This window comes from Scomber japonicus, chromosome 8, assembly GCF_027409825.1.
Source record: "Scomber japonicus isolate fScoJap1 chromosome 8, fScoJap1.pri, whole genome shotgun sequence".
Taxonomy (NCBI): domain Eukaryota; kingdom Metazoa; phylum Chordata; class Actinopteri; order Scombriformes; family Scombridae; genus Scomber; species Scomber japonicus.
Window position 1 is genome coordinate 16448606 of NC_070585.1, and position 18155 is coordinate 16466760.

At 40.4% G+C, this 18155-nt stretch overlaps 4 protein-coding genes across 4 annotated transcripts; all 4 read left to right on the forward strand.

Annotated features, from left to right (window-relative positions):
• The first annotated feature begins 2069 nt into the window (after positions 1-2069).
• LOC128362756 (protocadherin gamma-A12-like) lies at positions 2070-5450 on the forward strand. Its single transcript, XM_053323606.1, has 2 exons — positions 2070-4457; positions 5427-5450. Exons 1-2 carry the CDS (start codon positions 2076-2078, stop codon positions 5448-5450), a joined length of 2406 nt encoding a protein of 801 aa, XP_053179581.1. The 5' UTR covers positions 2070-2075.
• Positions 5451-6013: 563 nt separating this feature from the next.
• On the forward strand, positions 6014-8738 carry LOC128362757 (protocadherin gamma-A12-like). The gene is made up of 2 exons (XM_053323607.1): positions 6014-8398; positions 8703-8738. Exons 1-2 carry the CDS (start codon positions 6014-6016, stop codon positions 8736-8738), a joined length of 2421 nt encoding a protein of 806 aa, XP_053179582.1.
• A 984-nt stretch (positions 8739-9722) lies between these two features.
• LOC128362758 (protocadherin gamma-A12-like) lies at positions 9723-12116 on the forward strand. The gene has a single exon (XM_053323608.1). It carries the CDS (start codon positions 9723-9725, stop codon positions 12114-12116), a length of 2394 nt encoding a protein of 797 aa, XP_053179583.1.
• Positions 12117-13581: 1465 nt separating this feature from the next.
• LOC128362759 (protocadherin gamma-A12-like) lies at positions 13582-15984 on the forward strand. The gene has a single exon (XM_053323609.1). The coding sequence runs from the start codon at positions 13582-13584 to the stop codon at positions 15982-15984; it is 2403 nt and encodes an 800-aa protein (XP_053179584.1).
• The last annotated feature ends 2171 nt before the right edge of the window (positions 15985-18155 follow it).

Sequence of the window (18155 nt, forward strand, 5' to 3'; positions counted from 1 at the left end):
CTGGGATATTGACAAACTGAAAATCATTTAATATTTTATGACATAAGCACTGTTCATATCACTGTAAAAGTGTGTCATGTCTGCATAAGTACTATAACAAATAGTAAAATGAATGATCAGTATGATATTGCTGGAGTGATGTTTGTTGATTCTTGCTGTAGTTTTGGTAGAATCACTGAGCTGTGACTTCCATCATTTAGAAGCGAAAAAGAAAAGAATGACAAAGAAGAGTTGATCACAGTGGTGCAGAGTCACTGTGGCAGGCACTGTAATCTGGGATTCATTAGAGTTAAGGATTTACAGTTGATATTTCGGATCTAGGATATGTGTATGAAGTTCATATTTGAAGCTATCAAGAGGACAGTTTAAAGCTCTCTGCCTCTGGCACTGCGGCAGACAGCAATGCAATCCAGTTTTCCAGTTTAGCACAGCCTGAGGGATTGGTCAGGGAGCTGAGTGGAGGCACAGCTGTGAAGAGATGAAGGTGTTGCTGGCCAGCTTGTTTCACTGAGGCTAAAATATCTAGTGACTAAGAGCTGTAAGGCAAAACAGCTGGCTTTTGTTTACAGCTAATTGGGAATGCTTCAGACCATGGTTTCCACTTTCCAGAAACAGCAGAAAATAACATAATGAGTGTTTTTATAAATATAGGAATATAGGAATTGTAAAATCTGTGTGATTTTGTTGAACTATTACCCAGGAAATTTTGACATATCTGTCATCATGTGCGTCATTGAAATCATTATCTCTTAATGCTTAGATGTAGTAGCATTGTGGTCATATTGTGGTTATAATGAAGTACATGCTTAATAATATGCCTTAATAATACATTCAAATGGATTATACTTGTTGAGAGTGTTCGCTATCTTTGATTTTTAAGCTAATTTGAAGAGACTATAAATATAGTATAGTATTAAAAGTTAACTTTCACTTTCATTTTTTAAATGTAAAAATGTGATGACATTGCAAATTGACATTTACAAATGCATCCACATTGATGCATTTTGATTGGTGTGACACTTTCCATGGTGCTGACACAGTTAATTTCTATCCAGTACTGAAAATTATTTTAGGTTGTTTCTGATATCTTATCCTATATTGTCTGGAGACAAAATGGTAACTCAGTAGACATGTTTGCCTGTTGTCTCTGTCCATGGTGCTGAAGTAACAGAGAACAATTTTTCTCCTTTATAGTCATGATTTCTGGGATTTGTGACATTTAAAAAATGTTTCTACAACTTATTGTACTTGTAGTACTACTACTACTACTACTACCAGAAGTGATGATCATAATCATGTAAATATTAAACTATCCCTACAATCATACTATAAATCTTGAATATGTTGTAAAAGTAAGATATATATAGTCAGGTATATGACTAAGCATACACATGAAGTACTTTATATGAAAAGCATCTTCCTACTAAATACTTTGGCAACACATTTTAAATCATTCTATTTGTGAGTTGATTGTGTCCAAATGGTGAAGAGAGTATATATAACTGTAACATAACGCTATATCAAAGGCACTTTGTGCTGACATTATTGTGCAGATATATAAAAGGTCAGATCTTCACTGATTAAAGAGCGGCTGTAGTTGATCCGTGATGCTGAATCATGCTTTATCCGAACAAATTAACCTTAAAATTATTTAATCTGCTGTTACGATTGATATCTGCAATATTCTGGCCGTAATGTCAATAAACACATTTTTCCACATTGAGTTCACTACTTATGTTTTTGAACATTATCCATTAGATGCTTTGCAAGTGGCACACAGGCAGCGTGAAGAGAGATTAGGCAGGCACAGTCAGACATGTTTGGATGGATTCAAGTGTAAAGAATGAAAAACGACTCATGGTGCCGCTGTGGGCCAACACAAAACCAACACAGACATCTCCACCCACTGTTACTGCATTACGATCAGTTGTAATTTTTGATCACTCAATTCTATTGCTACATTTTGTCGTTATTGCTTTTAGGAAATATTGGATTACAGATTACGTTTTTGGATTTTGATTTCCCCCCCCCCGGACACCAATTTGTTTAAGCCGTAAACTTGTGTTTTTCCGAGGATGGGAGACAAAGGATTTTCAGCGCTAGGCCCAATCGTCTGCTTTGCTTACATTGTAACGCTGCACCTTGTTTATGGAGACCTAAGCTATTCCATTCCAGAAGAAATGAAACGCGACTCTGTTATTGGAAATGTAGCCAAAGATCTTGGTCTCGACCTGAGGACTTTATCTTCACGAAAGGCCCGTGTTGATTTTGTGGGGACTCGTAAACGGTACTGTGACATTAATTTGAATACCGGAGATTTGATCACATCGGAAAGAATTGACAGAGAAAGCCTTTGTAGTAAGAAACCATCGTGTGTTTTTACAGTAGATCTGGTTTTAGAAAATCCGTTGGAGCTTCATCGTATTATTATTCATATCCAAGATGTTAATGACAACGCACCGAAATTCAAGAAAAATGTAATTGAAATGGAAATAAGCGAGTCAGCGGACAAAAGCAATCGCTTCTCAATCGAGGGGGCCCATGACACAGATATAGGTCAAAATGCCGTTCAAAAGTACAACCTACAGCATAATGACAACTTTATTCTTGCTGTTGATAGTAATAAGGTTGAGCTTGTTTTGGAGAATAAACTTGATCGAGAGAAACAAAAAGAGATGAATTTGCTTCTCACTGCTTTAGATGGTGGATCTCCTCAGAGATCAGGTACAGTAGTCATACACGTCACTGTGCTGGATGCTAATGATAACGCCCCAGTGTTTAGCCAGGCCGTTTATAAAGCTAGTCTGCCAGAAAACTCTCTTTCAGGTACCACGGTGATTCGTGTCAGTGCCACTGACGCAGATGAAGGAGTGAATGGAGATGTGACATATGACTTTGGCCATGTGTCAGATGATGATGTTAATGTATTTTCTATTGATTCTACAACGGGAGAAATTATAGTAATTGGTGTAATTGATTTTGAAGACAGTAGTTCTTTTGAAATGAGTGTGGAAGCTAAAGATGGTTTAGGGTTAACCTCATACGCCAAAGTTACAATAGATGTTACTGATGTAAATGACAATGCTCCAGTGATATATCTGAAATCACTGTCTAACCCCATACCTGAGAATGTGTCACCTGGTACAGAGGTGGGCATCATTAATGTTCAGGACAGCGACTCTGAGAATAACGGACAGGTCCGCTGCTCCATTCAGCAAGGCGCCCCTTTTAAGTTAGTCCCTTCTATTAAAAACTACTATTCTCTGGTGACTACAGGACAACTGGACCGTGAACTAGTGTCTGATTACAACGTTACGATCTCTGCCACTGACAAGGGCTCTCCGCCTCTGTCCTCCTCTAAAACTGTTCAGTTATCTGTAGCAGACATCAACGACAACCCACCTGTGTTTGAGGAACAGTCGTACAGCGCATATGTGACTGAAAATAACAAACCTGGCTCCACTTTATGTTCCGTTACTGCTCGAGACCCCGACTGGAGACAAAACGGTACAGTGATTTACTCTCTGTTAGCTGGTGAGGTGAACGGAGCCCCGGTGTCCTCCTATGTATCTGTTAACGGAGACACGGGGGTGATCCACGCTGTGAGGTCGTTTGATTATGAACAGTTCAGGAGTTTTAAAGTCCACGTGATGGCCAGAGACAACGGGTCTCCTCCGCTGAGCAGCAATGTGACCGTCAGTGTCATCATATCCGATGTGAATGACAACTCTCCTCAGATACTGTACCCTGCCCCAGAGGGCAACTCCTTCATGACCGAGCTGGTCCCCAAAGCTGCACACGGAGGCTCTCTGGTGTCCAAAGTGATAGCGGTGGACGCGGACTCCGGACAGAACGCCTGGCTGTCCTATCATATAGTGAAATCCACTGATCCGGGACTTTTCACTATTGGTGTCCACAGCGGAGAGATAAGGACACAGCGGGACATTTCTGAATCTGATAGCATGAAACAGAACCTTATTGTGTCAGTGAAAGATAACGGACATCCCTCTCTCTCTGCCACCTGTTCCATGTATTTACTTATTTCTGATAACTTGGCTGAGGTCCCAGAACTGAAGGATATTTCTTACGATGAGAAGAATTCCAAACTGACCTCTTATCTGATCATCGCGCTGGTGTCTGTGTCCACCTTTTTTCTGACCTTCATCATCATCATCCTTGGTGTGAGGTTTTGTCGCAGGAGAAAGCCCAGACTGTTGTTTGATGGAGCAGTTGCCATCCCCAGCGCTTATCTCCCTCCTAATTACGCAGATGTTGACCCCACAGGAACTTTACGCAGCACTTATAATTATGACGCCTACTTGACAACAGGTTCTAGAACCAGTGACTTTAAGTTCGTTTCATCTTACAATGACAACACTCTGCCTGCTGACCAGACTCTGAGGAAAAGTCCATCAGACTTTGTTGATTCCTTTGAAGATTTGGAGGCATCTGTAGAGGTAGGATTAATTCTTTTTCAAAATCGATTGATTTTCTGCTTGTTTGTTGAGTTGTCTAACGTTCCAGTGGCTGCTACAATAGTGTGTTCGAGTTTTCAAATGCTGTGTGGTTGTTGAAGACACATTTTTTGCAAAGCAGAAAATATATTCTTATTTTCTACCATTTATATTACGCCAGCAAATGTACAGTTTTTTATTTTCTTCAAGATATTGAACTCGAATTTAGCGTTCTATATGTGAAACATACATTGTTTGCCTTTCCTTTTCTTTTCAACAGACAGTGTTTTTCTTTTATGACAAGTTTATATTGTTGATCGACCTTCAGAAAGATTATGACTTCAGACAAATAGTCTTCATATATAATAGATTACATTCAGAAAGCTGTCACTGAATGAATAGGATTTTAATCGATTGTGATCCAAAGCATACTTCAGACGTTTTCAAACATTAAACATGCCATATGAACGATTGTTTGCTGACAAGGACAATACAACCAAGAAACCTGCATTCATGCGAATCAACATTAGTAATAAAACTGAGATGTGGAGTCTTTCAAAAATATTTTACTTCCTAGTTTTTGTTCTGCTTTTCACTTTCGTCAGCCAGTGTCATTTAATGATGGAAAAAACTGCATCTCCCAGTTATCATTCAGCTTAGGAATGGGAGGCAAACCTTTTATGCATTGAATTCATTATTTAGTTTGATTAATCTGTTTCACTCCCATTAGACTAGTCTTGTGATAAAAGGAGGACTAGTTTAAGTCAGTAGAACGGTGTAATATATCTCCTTTGTGCAACCACCCTTCGTTATCTGAAGGTATCTGTCCGTGGTGCTGAAACTAATAATTGGAGATACTGTATCTTCATCGGCTTAATGGCATTTGTTGTACTACGAAGATAACTACTACTACTACTAACATTGATTAAACACTGCCACACCTGCACGTGTGCATTGACGCTGTTTTATCAGGACATGGCAGGATTACATCCTTAAGTCAACAGTGAGCTGCTGTATCTGTCAGTTGCGCTGAAATTTGCTGCCTGTTGCACTGCGCCCATAATTCTTGATCATATCCTATTGAGAACTAATTATTCTGTGCTTTTTTTTGGTAATCAAATTTTCTGTTTGCATCGTAGAATAGTATAAAATCAGATAGAACTTGTAATAGTTATATTTAATTAGCGCTGTCATGTTTGTTCAGCATTATTAATTTGAACATTTCTATTTCAACATAGTGAAGGTCAGCGAATATTGCTTTAATGCGGGTTGAGAGCTTGTGCGGAACATTTCTTGCACAACAGTGTGAAAATGAAATGCGACTCACGGCGTCGCTGTTGGCTGACAGAAAATGTACACACATACACACACACACACCACTCCACCCACTATAGCTGCATGAATATCAGTCCCAGCTTTTTCTCGTGAATCGGTTGAACTCCCAATTATATTTCGTCGTATGTATTTGTGTGGAGTGTTGATTCTTTGACTCTTTTTGCATTCATTCAATATTTCTCACTGGAGAGTAAATTGTACCAGCTGAAGAGGCGCATTATCTCATGATGGGAGACAAAGGATTTTCAGTGTTTCCTGCGATAGTATGCTTTGTTTCCTTCGTAACGCTGCACCTTGTTTATGGAGATCTGAGTTATTCTATCCCAGAAGAGATGAAACGCGACTCTGCTATTGGAAATATAGCCAAAGATCTCGGTCTCGATTTGAGGACTTTAACTTCAAGAAAGGCCCGTGTTGATTTTGAGGGGTCTCGTAAAAGGTACTGTGAGATTCATCTGAATACCGGAGATTTAATCACGTCGGAAAGAATTGACAGAGAAAGCCTTTGTAGCAAGAAACCATCGTGTGTTGTAAAGGTTGACCTGGTGTTGGAAAATCCTTTGGAGCTTCATCGTATAACACTTAACGTTCAAGATGTAAACGACAACTCGCCGAAATTCAAGAAAAATTTGATTGAAATGGAAATAAGCGAGTCAGCTGAAAAGGGAAATCGCTTCTCTATCGAGGAGGCCCATGATGCAGATATAGGTCCAAATGCTGTTCAAAGGTACAACTTACAGCAGAACGATAACTTTATTCTCGCTGTTGATAGTAATAAGGTTGAACTTGTACTGGAGAATAAACTTGATCGAGAGAAACAAAAAGAGATGAATTTGCTTCTCACTGCGTTAGATGGTGGATCTCCTCAGAGATCAGGTACAGTAGTCATACACGTAACTGTGCTGGATGCTAATGATAACGCCCCAGTGTTTAGCCAGGCCGTTTATAAAGCTACTCTGCCAGAAAACTCTCCTCCAGATACCACAGTGATGTATGTCAGTGCCACTGACGTAGATGAAGGAGTGAATGGAGATGTGACATATGACTTTGGCCATGTGTCAGATGATGATGTGAATGTATTTTCTATTGATTCTACAACGGGAGAAATTACAGTAACTGGTGTGATTGACTTTGAAGACAGTAGTTCTTTTGAGATGAGAGTGGAAGCTAAAGATGGTTTAGGTGTAACCTCATACGCCAAAGTTATAATAGATGTTACTGATGTAAATGACAATGCTCCAGTGATATATCTGAAATCACTGTCTAACTCCATACCTGAGAATGTGTCACCTGGTACAGAGGTGGGCATCATTAATGTACAGGACAGAGACTCAGAGAATAACGGACAGGTCCGCTGCTCCATTCAGCAAGGCGCCCCTTTTAAGTTAGTTCCCTCTATTAAAAACTATTATTCTCTCGTGACTACAGGACAACTGGACCGTGAACTAGTGTCTGATTACAACATTACAATCACAGCCACCGACAAGGGCTCTCCACCTCTGTCCTCCTCTAAAACTGTTCAGTTATCTGTAGCAGACATCAACGACAACCCACCTGTGTTTGAGGAGCAGTCGTACAGCGCATATCTGACTGAAAATAACAAACCTGGCTCCACTTTATGTTCCGTTACTGCTCGAGACCCCGACTGGAGACAGAACGGTACAGTGATTTATTCTCTGTTACCTGGTGAGGTGAACGGAGCCCCGGTGTCCTCCTATGTATCTGTTAACGGAGACACGGGGGTGATCCACGCTGTGAGGTCGTTTGATTATGAACAGTTCAGGAGTTTTAAAGTCCACGTGATGGCCAGAGACAACGGTTCTCCTCCGCTGAGCAGCAACGTGACCGTCAATGTGTTCATATCGGATGTGAATGACAACTCTCCTCAGATACTGTACCCCGCCGCTGAGGGCAACTCCTTCATGACCGAGCTGGTCCCCAAAGCTGCACACGGAGGCTCTCTGGTGTCCAAAGTGATAGCGGTGGACGCGGACTCCGGACAGAACGCCTGGCTGTCCTATCATATAGTGAAATCCACCGATCCGGGACTTTTCAGTATTGGTGTCCACAGCGGAGAGATCAGGACACAGCGGGACATTTCTGAATCTGACAACATGAAACAGAACCTTATTGTGTCAGTGAAAGATAACGGACAGCCCTCTCTCTCTGCCACCTGTTCAATGTATTTACTTATTTCTGATAACTTGGCTGAGGTCCCAGAACTGAAGGATATGTCTTACGATGAGAAGAATTCCAAACTGACCTCTTATCTGATCATCGCGCTGGTGTCCGTGTCCACCTTTTTCCTGACCTTCATCATCATCATCCTGGGTGTGAGGTTTTGTCGCAGGAGAAAGCCCAGACTGTTGTTTGATGGAGCAGTTGCCATCCCCAGCGCTTATCTCCCTCCTAATTACGCAGATGTTGACCCCACAGGAACTTTACGCAGCACTTATAATTATGACGCCTACTTGACAACAGGTTCTAGAACCAGTGACTTTAAGTTCGTTTCATCTTACAATGACAACACTCTGCCTGCTGACCAGACTTTGAGGAAAAGTCCATCAGACTTTGTTGATCCCTTTGAAGATTTGGATGCACCTGTAGAGGTAGGAGCCAGTCAAATAACTATAATGCGTAAGGTTGTTGAATTTTGGCGTTGTCCCCTTTCTTTTATGTCATTTTCGCTCAAATCTTTGACCACGCTGTCTTCATAAAGTGAGAGTTTTGCTACATGATAGGTCACCTTCTTTCTTTCTTTCTTTCTTTCTTTCTTTCTTTCTTTCTTTCTTTCTTTCTTCCTTTCTTTCTTTCACCTAACCTATAAATTATGTAAGCAAATATACAAATATCTTTGCCTGCTACCCACTGCCACATTCTTTTTGTTAAAACACTTGTGTGTTTTGCTGTCAGTGTTCCTGCCACTACATTGTGACAGCGTTTGTTTGATGATTTTTTTTTATGGTTTCGTTTCATAAAGACAAATGGTCATTATGATTTCCGCCAAGAGTTTGTCTTCATGTATAAATTAAAGTCTTTTAGTTTAAGAAATGTATAAGTTGTTGTTTATCTAAAGCTGGACTAATTCGATGTTTAACAGATGCGAGTATATGTGAACAAGAATATTAATCAATCATGTCTTTTCTAGTTGAAAACCGTGGAATTTTAAATCAGGATTTGATTAATAGTTACATGGGAAGTGCATTTGTGAGACAAGCGGTTGCCACAGCCTATTTATATTACACAAAATTGTGCTTGTTTGCGCTACAAAGCTGTATTTTATAGTTACAGCAAGTGCCATTAACTCGGTGAAATACTTTTGGCTTTGGTTCTGACGTAAATGAAGATATATGTAATTTTTGTCCGTCTAAAATCAGCCTTTTAATTTTGTATATGAGCTTGCCTTTGACGTATCTAAAGAAAGAAAGAGCAAATGAACATGAATATGTTTGTGCAACTAGCACCGCAGTATCCCAAAGTGTATGTCTGTGGTGCTGACACACATCTCAGGCACAAATGCAACTACAGATACTTTACCTACGACTGCCACTACTACGACGACTACTGCTACAACAACAACAACTAATAATAATAATAATAATGATACATGTTTAAAACAATCGCTACACATATTGCATGGATGTATAGTGACATGAAACGCTGCATACGCTGCATACGCTGCATACCAGTGTATATCTAAATAGCGACTCTCGGCGTCGCTGTTGCCCAGCAGAAAACATACACACACCACTCCACCCACCATACTGCATGGATATCAGTCGCATTTGTTTACCGAATGTCGGTTTAATCTCCGCATGTATTTCATCACGTATACTGCTTTGAAGTGCTGATGCATTAACACTTTTTAGACGTATTGGATATTTCGCACCGCACAGTAAATTGTACATGCGGATGACACGTTTTTTTGTCAGAATGGGAGACAAAGGATTTGCAGTGCTTCGTCCGATATTCGTTTCCTTCTTTGTAATGCTGCACCTCGTCTATGGAGATCTGAGTTATTCTATTCAAGAAGAGATGAAACGCGACGCTTTTATTGGAAACATAGCCAAAGATCTCGGTCTCAACCGCGGCAGCTTTTCTTCAAGACATGCCCGTGTTGACTTTCAGGGAAATCAAAAAAGGTACTGTGACATTAAAATGAACACAGGAGATCTGGTCGCAACGGAGAGAATGGACAGAGAAACCCTTTGTGGCAAGAAACCGTCTTGTGTTTTAAAAGTAGATCTGGTGTTAGAAAATCCGTTAGAGCTTCACCGTGTTAGTCTCTTTATTCAAGATGTAAACGACAACTCGCCCCTATTCAGAGAAAATTTGATTGAAATGGAAATAAGTGAATTGACTGAAAAGGGTACTCGTTTTCCAATCGAGGAGGCCCATGATACAGATATAGGTCAAAATGCTGTTCAAGGATACAACCTAGCAAAGAACGATCATTTCATTCTATCAGTTGACCGTAACAAGGCTGATCTAGTATTGGAAAATAAACTTGACCGCGAAGAACAAAGAGAGATTAATTTGCTTCTCACTGCTTTAGATGGTGGCTCCCCTCAGAGATCAGGTACAGTAGTCATACACGTAACTGTGCTGGATGCTAATGATAACGCCCCAGTGTTTAGCCAGGCCGTTTATAAAGCTAATCTGCCTGAAAACTCTCCTCCAGATACCACAGTGATTATAGTCAGTGCTACTGATGCAGATGAAGGAGTGAATGGAGATTTGGCATATCAGTTTGGTCATGTTTCAGACGACGATGTAAATGTATTTTCTATTGATCCGAAAACAGGAGAGATTAGAGTGATTGGTGTGATTGACTTTGAAGACAGTAGTTCTTTTGAGATGAGAGTACAAGCTAAAGATGGTTTAGGGCTAACCTCATACGCCAAAGTTATAATAGATGTTACTGATGTTAATGACAATGCTCCAGTGATTTATCTGAAATCACTGTCTAACCCCATACCTGAGAATGTGTCACCTGGTACAGAGGTGGGAATCATTAATGTTCAGGACAGAGACTCTGAGAATAACGGTCAGGTTCGCTGCTCTATTCAGCAAGGCGCCCCGTTTAAGTTAGTCCCTTCTATAAAGAACTACTATTCTCTGGTGACTACTGGTCAAATGGACCGTGAACTAGTGTCTGATTACAACATTACAATCACAGCCACAGACGAGGGCTCTCCACCTCTGTCCTCCTCTAAAACTGTTCAGTTATCTGTAGCAGACATCAACGACAACCCACCTGTGTTTGAGGAACAGTCGTACAGCGCATATGTGACTGAAAATAACAAACCTGGCTCCACTTTATGTTCCGTTACTGCTCGAGACCCCGACTGGAGACAAAACGGTACAGTGATTTATTCTCTGTTAACTGGTGAGGTGAACGGAGCCCCGGTGTCCTCCTATGTATCTGTTAACGGAGACACGGGGGTGATCCACGCTGTGAGGTCGTTTGATTATGAACAGTTCAGGAGTTTTAAAGTCCACGTGATGGCCAGAGACAACGGTTCTCCTCCGCTGAGCAGCAACGTGACCGTCAGTGTGTTCATATCGGATGTGAATGACAACTCCCCTCAGATACTGTACCCCGCCCCGGAGGGCAACTCCTTCATGACCGAGCTGGTCCCTAAAGCTGCACACGGAGGCTCTCTGGTGTCCAAAGTGATAGCGGTGGACGCAGATTCCGGACAGAACGCCTGGCTGTCCTATCATATAGTCAAATCCACTGATCCGGGACTTTTCAGTATTGGTGTCCACAGCGGAGAGATCAGGACACAGCGGGACATTTCTGAATCTGATAGCATGAAACAGAACCTTATTGTGGCAGTGAAAGATAACGGACAGCCCTCTCTCTCTGCCACCTGTTCCATGTATTTACTTATTTCTGATAACTTGGCTGAGGTCCCAGAACTGAAGGATATTTCTTACGATGAGAAGAATTCCAAACTGACCTCTTATCTGATCATCGCGCTGGTGTCTGTGTCCACCTTTTTTCTGACCTTCATCATCATCATCCTGGGTGTGAGGTTTTGTCGCAGGAGAAAGCCCAGACTGTTGTTTGATGGAGCAGTTGCCATCCCCAGCGCTTATCTCCCTCCTAATTACGCAGATGTTGACCCCACAGGAACTTTACGCAGCACTTATAATTATGACGCCTACTTGACAACAGGTTCTAGAACCAGTGACTTTAAATTCGTTTCATCTTACAATGACAACACTCTGCCTGCTGACCAGACTCTGAGGAAAAGTCCATCAGACTTTGTTGATCCCTTCGAAGATTTGGATGCATCTGTAGAGGTAGGAGCCTTTTAATTCCAAAAGCGATTATTTTTCTGCTTGTTTGTTGAGTTCTCTAACGTCCAACTGGTTTCAACAATTTAGTGTGTCGGAATTTGTAAAGCGTTGTGTGGTTGGCGATGAAGCATATTTTGTAAAGTAGGAAATAAATTTCTTCTAATTACCTGTACATTACGTCAGAAAATGTTCATATTTTCTCCTTTCGTTCAAGACATGGGACTGAAATACTGAATGAAATTGCTTTCTGTTCTTTTCAGTACACAGTGCTTATCACTTTTTGATATTTCCTTTTTGGTGGTCTTGTTTCAGGATTATTAGTACGACTGACAACCAGTATTCACATATAATAGATTGCTTTTAGACAGCTGTCAATTAATGAGTACGATTTCAATCGATTGTGATCCGAAACATACCAGATATTTTAAGCAGAAACATAGGCTTTAAGAGACAATGTTTTTGCTGTTAAGGCAATTTAACCGAGAACCTGCAGCCATCGGAATTAACATTAGCCATACACCTGCGCTGTGCACTTTCTAAAAAAACCTTTATTTTCATTATTTTTTTAATCTGTTCTTTTCAGTTATCAGTAAGTCTCATTAAATGGTTGAAACACTGCATCTAATTAAGTTTAAGAATGTGAGGCAAACCTTTTAAGGTGTAAAATGAGTATTTCTTTGTTATGGTTCAATTGTCTAAATCAGCTTATGGACGTCAGGAGGGGCTAGTTTAAGTTAGTATAATAATGTAATGTAACTCTTTGTGCAGCCACCCATCGATATCTGAAGGTCTCTCTCCGTGGTGCTGAAATAAGTATAACTGGATATATTGTATGTTCGTTCCCTTTCGCCCTGTTTTCTAAACTTGAATAGGCTACCACACATGCAGTTGTGTATTGACATTGTTTTATCATGACACGAGGTTACGTCCTTCACTAAATAGTGAGCTGCTGTATCTGTCAGTGGTGCTGAACTTCCCTGTGTGTTAAACTGTAGGTAATTTTTGTTCGTCTTCAAAACGAATTATTTTGTGCCTTTTTTTCTCCATTAAATGTTCTGTTTGCATGGTAGAATAGTATAACATCAGAGAGACCCTTCAACAGTCATATTTAATCTGCTCTCCTATTTTTCTCTCATCATTATCTATTACAATTTATTTCAACATATTGTACGCACGAAGGTCTGTGAATAGGACTCTAATGCGGTTGTACTTTTTGTGCAGAACATTTGCTTTCATAAAAATGTGAAAATAAAAAGCGACTCGCGGCGTCGCTGTTGGCTAACAGAAAATACATACACATACCACTCCACCCACTACTTCTGCATGAAAATCAGTCCTAGTTTTTCTCGAGAATCGGTTGAACCACTGGTTATAATTCATCGTATGTATTGGTGTGGAGTGTTGATTCATTGCCTCTTTTTGGATTTATTTAATGCTTGGCACTGCACAGTAAATTGTACAAGCTGAAGAGGCGCATTATCTCATGATGGGAGACAAAGGATTTTCAGTGTTTCGTGCGCTAGTATGCTTTGTTTCCTTCTTCGTAATGCTGCACATCGTTCATGGAGATCTAAGTTATTCTATCCCAGAAGAGATGAAACGCGACTCTGTTATTGGAAATATAGCCAAAGATCTCGGTCTCGATTTAAGGACTTTAACTTCAAGAAAGGCCCGTGTTGATTTTGAGGGGTCTCGTAAAAGGTACTGTGCCATGAATCTTAATACCGGAGATTTGATCACATCGGAAAGAATTGACAGAGAAAGCCTTTGTAGTAAGAAACCATCGTGTGTTGTAAAGGTTGATCTGGTGTTAGAAAATCCTTTGGAGCTTCATCGTATTACTCTTCACATACAAGATGTAAATGACAACTCACCAAAATTTCGAGAAAATTTGATTGAAATGGAAATAAGCGAATCAGCAGTCAAGGGTAATAGTTTCTCAATCGAGGAGGCCCATGACACAGATATAGGTCAAAATGCTGTTCAAAGGTACAACCTACAGCAGAACGATAACTTTATTCTCGCTGTTGACACTAATAAGGTTGAACTTGTACTAGAGAAAACACTTGATCGAGAGAAACACAAAGAGATTACTTTGATTCTCACTGCTTTAGATGGTGGATCTCCTCAGAGATCAGGTACAGTAGTCATACACGTCACTGTGCTGGATGCTAATGATAACGCCCCAGTGTTTAGCCAGGCCGTTTATAAAGCTAGTCTGCCTGAAAACTCTCCTCCAGATACCACAGTGATTCGTGTCAGTGCCACTGACGCAGATGAAGGAGTCTATGGAGATGTGACATATCAGCTTGGCCATATATCTGACGAGGATGTTAATTTGTTTTCTATTGATCCGAAAACAGGCGAAATTAGTATAACCGGTGTGATTGACTTTGAAGACAGTAGTTCTTTTGAGATGAGAGTACAAGCTAAAGATGGTTTAGGGCTAACCTCATACGCCAAAGTTATAATAGACGTTACTGATGTAAATGACAATGCTCCAGTGATTTATCTGAAATCACTGTCTAACCCCATACCTGAGAATGTGTCACCTGGTACAGAGGTGGGAATCATTAATGTGCAGGACAGAGACTCTGAGAATAACAGACAGGTCCGCTGCTCCATTCAGCAAGGAGCCCCTTTTAAGTTAGTGCCTTCTATTAAAAACTATTATTCTCTGGTGACTACAGGACAACTGGACCGTGAACTAGTGTCTGATTACAACATTACAATCACAGCCACTGACGAGGGCTCTCCACCTCTGTCCTCTTCTAAAACTGTTCAGTTATCTGTAGCAGACATCAACGACAACCCACCTGTGTTTGAGGAACAGTCGTACAGCGCATATGTGACTGAAAATAACAAACCTGGCTCCACTTTATGTTCCGTTACCGCTCGAGACCCCGACTGGAGACAAAACGGTACAGTGATTTATTCTCTGTTAGCTGGTGAGGTGAACGGAGCCCCGGTGTCCTCCCATGTGTCTGTTAACGGAGACACGGGGGTGATCCACGCTGTGAGGTCGTTTGATTATGAACAGTTCAGGAGTTTTAAAGTCCACGTGATGGCCAGAGACAACGGTTCTCCTCCGCTGAGCAGCAACGTGACCGTCAGTGTGTTCATATCGGATATGAATGACAACTCTCCTCAGATACTGTACCCCGCCCCAGAGGGCAACTCCTTCATGACCGAGCTGGTCCCCAAAGCTGCACACGGAGGCTCTCTAGTGTCCAAAGTGATAGCGGTGGACGCGGACTCCGGACAGAACGCCTGGCTGTCCTATCATATAGTGAAATCCACTGATCCGGGACTTTTCACTATTGGTGTCCACAGCGGAGAGATCAGGACACAGCGGGACATTTCTGAATCTGACAGCATGAAACAGAACCTTATTGTGTCAGTGAAAGATAACGGACAGCCCTCTCTCTCTGCCACCTGTTCCATGTATTTACTTATTTCTGATAACTTGGCTGAGGTCCCAGAACTGAAGGATATTTCTTACGATGAGAAGAATTCCAAACTGACCTCTTATCTGATCATCGCGCTGGTGTCTGTGTCCACCTTTTTTCTGACCTTCATCATCATCATCCTTGGTGTGAGGTTTTGTCGCAGGAGAAAGCCCAGACTGTTGTTTGATGGAGCAGTTGCCATCCCCAGCGCTTATCTCCCTCCTAATTACGCAGATGTTGACCCCACAGGAACTTTACGCAGCACTTATAATTATGACGCCTACTTGACAACAGGTTCTAGAACCAGTGACTTTAAGTTCGTTTCATCTTACAATGACAACACTCTGCCTGCTGACCAGACTCTGAGGAAAAGTCCATCAGACTTTGCAGATGTGTTTGGAGAATCCGATGCATTTCCAGAGGTAGGAACTTTCTAATTTACTTAAGATTCAATTAAAATTTGTTTCACTCGTTTTTGCCCCCTGCTATTTCCCTGTGTGATCACAGATGCAGCGAAATTCCTTTGGTTATTCATTGTAGACTTAGCTGTTCTTTTAAATGTAAAATATCTGAAATATTCTTTGTTTTAATGCCTTTAATTATCTCAGCTTTAGGAGATCAGACACTTAAAAAACAAATACATTTAAATATTAGAGAGTAGAGTAGTTGTACACTTGGATGTAGTGGTGTGTCAATACTAGTATCCTTCTGCACAATAATAATAATAATAATAATCATATCGATAATGTAATATAGGGAAACAATTTAAAGTCACATACAATGATAGTATGCCTTCCTTTGCAGATGTTAAATTCTGTACATATTTAAAAAATAAAATAAAATAAATGAAAACATTCATGTAACTGACATGTGGGCCTATTGAATAATAAGCTCTGTTTTGTGTTTCATAGTTGGCAGGTTGTGAGGTTTTACCTCTCGCTGTTTTGGTGTCGAGGAAACATTCTGGCAAGAGAGATACATGTAGTACTTAAACATGTTGTTTTCGTTTTGAACTGATTATGATTGACCATGATATTGATCCTTTCATGTTTTCAATGTCAACATTTACAGTACATGTTTTTGAATTTAATTTGGAAAGATGATCTGATAGTTCTGGTGTGATATGCACCCACATAACACTTGATTACTGCTTCAAGAATCCACTGTTTCATTGTTTCTTCTACAAGCAAGAGTGTCCTCCTGTGGTTTATTTTTGTCTTGAAAAATGTTTAAAAGTCTGAATGATGAATGCTAAAAATTCTGGTATTAGTTTGTGAAAATACAATAGCAATCATGAAAGGCTGGTTAGTTTGAAATTATATTTTGATCAAAAATCTTTGGGTAAAACTGTCCAATCTATTTTTTAGCCACACTACCAACCTCGAGCATATACATTAATTGTATGGTGATAAAGAGCCATGGTTTCAGCTATAGACACAGGTATAGTGGCCCTGGATGTGTTTTGTGCTTGCTTTGTTACAATGAACTCTTGCTGTGATACAGCAGTTTTCTACAGCCTTAAAGGAAGGTAACACAAATGAAGAATAACCACTTGACTTTCATCATAGATTGATTTACCAGAATGTAACCTAAAATAATAATAGTGCCTAGTATGCAAGTGATTGAAATGCTGCGAGCAGTAATTTCATGAGACATATATGTACAAAAATAACAGTTACAAAACTCAATCAAATCAGAAGTGCAAACTATAGACTAGTAGAGAAACTGAGAGAGAGAGACAGACAGACAGACAGACAGACAGACAGACAGACAGACAGACAGACAGACAGACAGAGTAAGAGAGACTGAGACTGATTCCACCAGTGTATATCAATAATGAGCAAGCCAGCAATGAATGTAAAAAAATCCACCCAATCTACATGCCTCTCCCCAAATGTATTTTCCTCAGTGTAAAGGGTAATACTCAGCTCTCCCACAAGCTAACATCAGAGGCCAGGGACAACACTCATTGGTCCATTATAAGATGTGATCCACATTCATGATCCCCCTTTCAAATTTTACAAAATAGAACTGTAAAGACTCCTTTGTCCATTAAGACCTGCTTCTTTGTCCTTGTTTTAAATATGCCATTGCTATGGATATATTCAGGTATGGGAATTAAATGCAGTGCAATAGTGTTTTGTGACTGATTTCAGGTAACTCCCCTCTCTTGTCCAGGCATTCATTCCAAAAAAGCGTTTGAGTGCATCAATGTTTCCTGCCCATGTGGATGTTTTGCCTGTACAACATGGGAGTTCATTAAAGTATGCATGATCATAATAGATCCCTAAGTTTATAAATATATTCTATAACAGCACAATTAATTGAGGCTACTGTTTTCCTCTATGGCTCCCTGGTATATGTTTATATTGTCTAAGAACATGCATGGTTGTCTTGTGTTTACATAGACTTTGTATGTGATTTGTCAATTTAAGCATTCAGTGTGGAGCTTTATCATTTTTACAGTTCCTACTCAACTCTAACATACTCCCTCTATTCACCTCCCCAAACCTTGTGTGCATTCACTTTCTTTTTTCTGCACATCAGTGGTACCATAGCCAGGAAGTATGATATTTTTACCTGGAGCTGAATTTTCATAAAATAATAT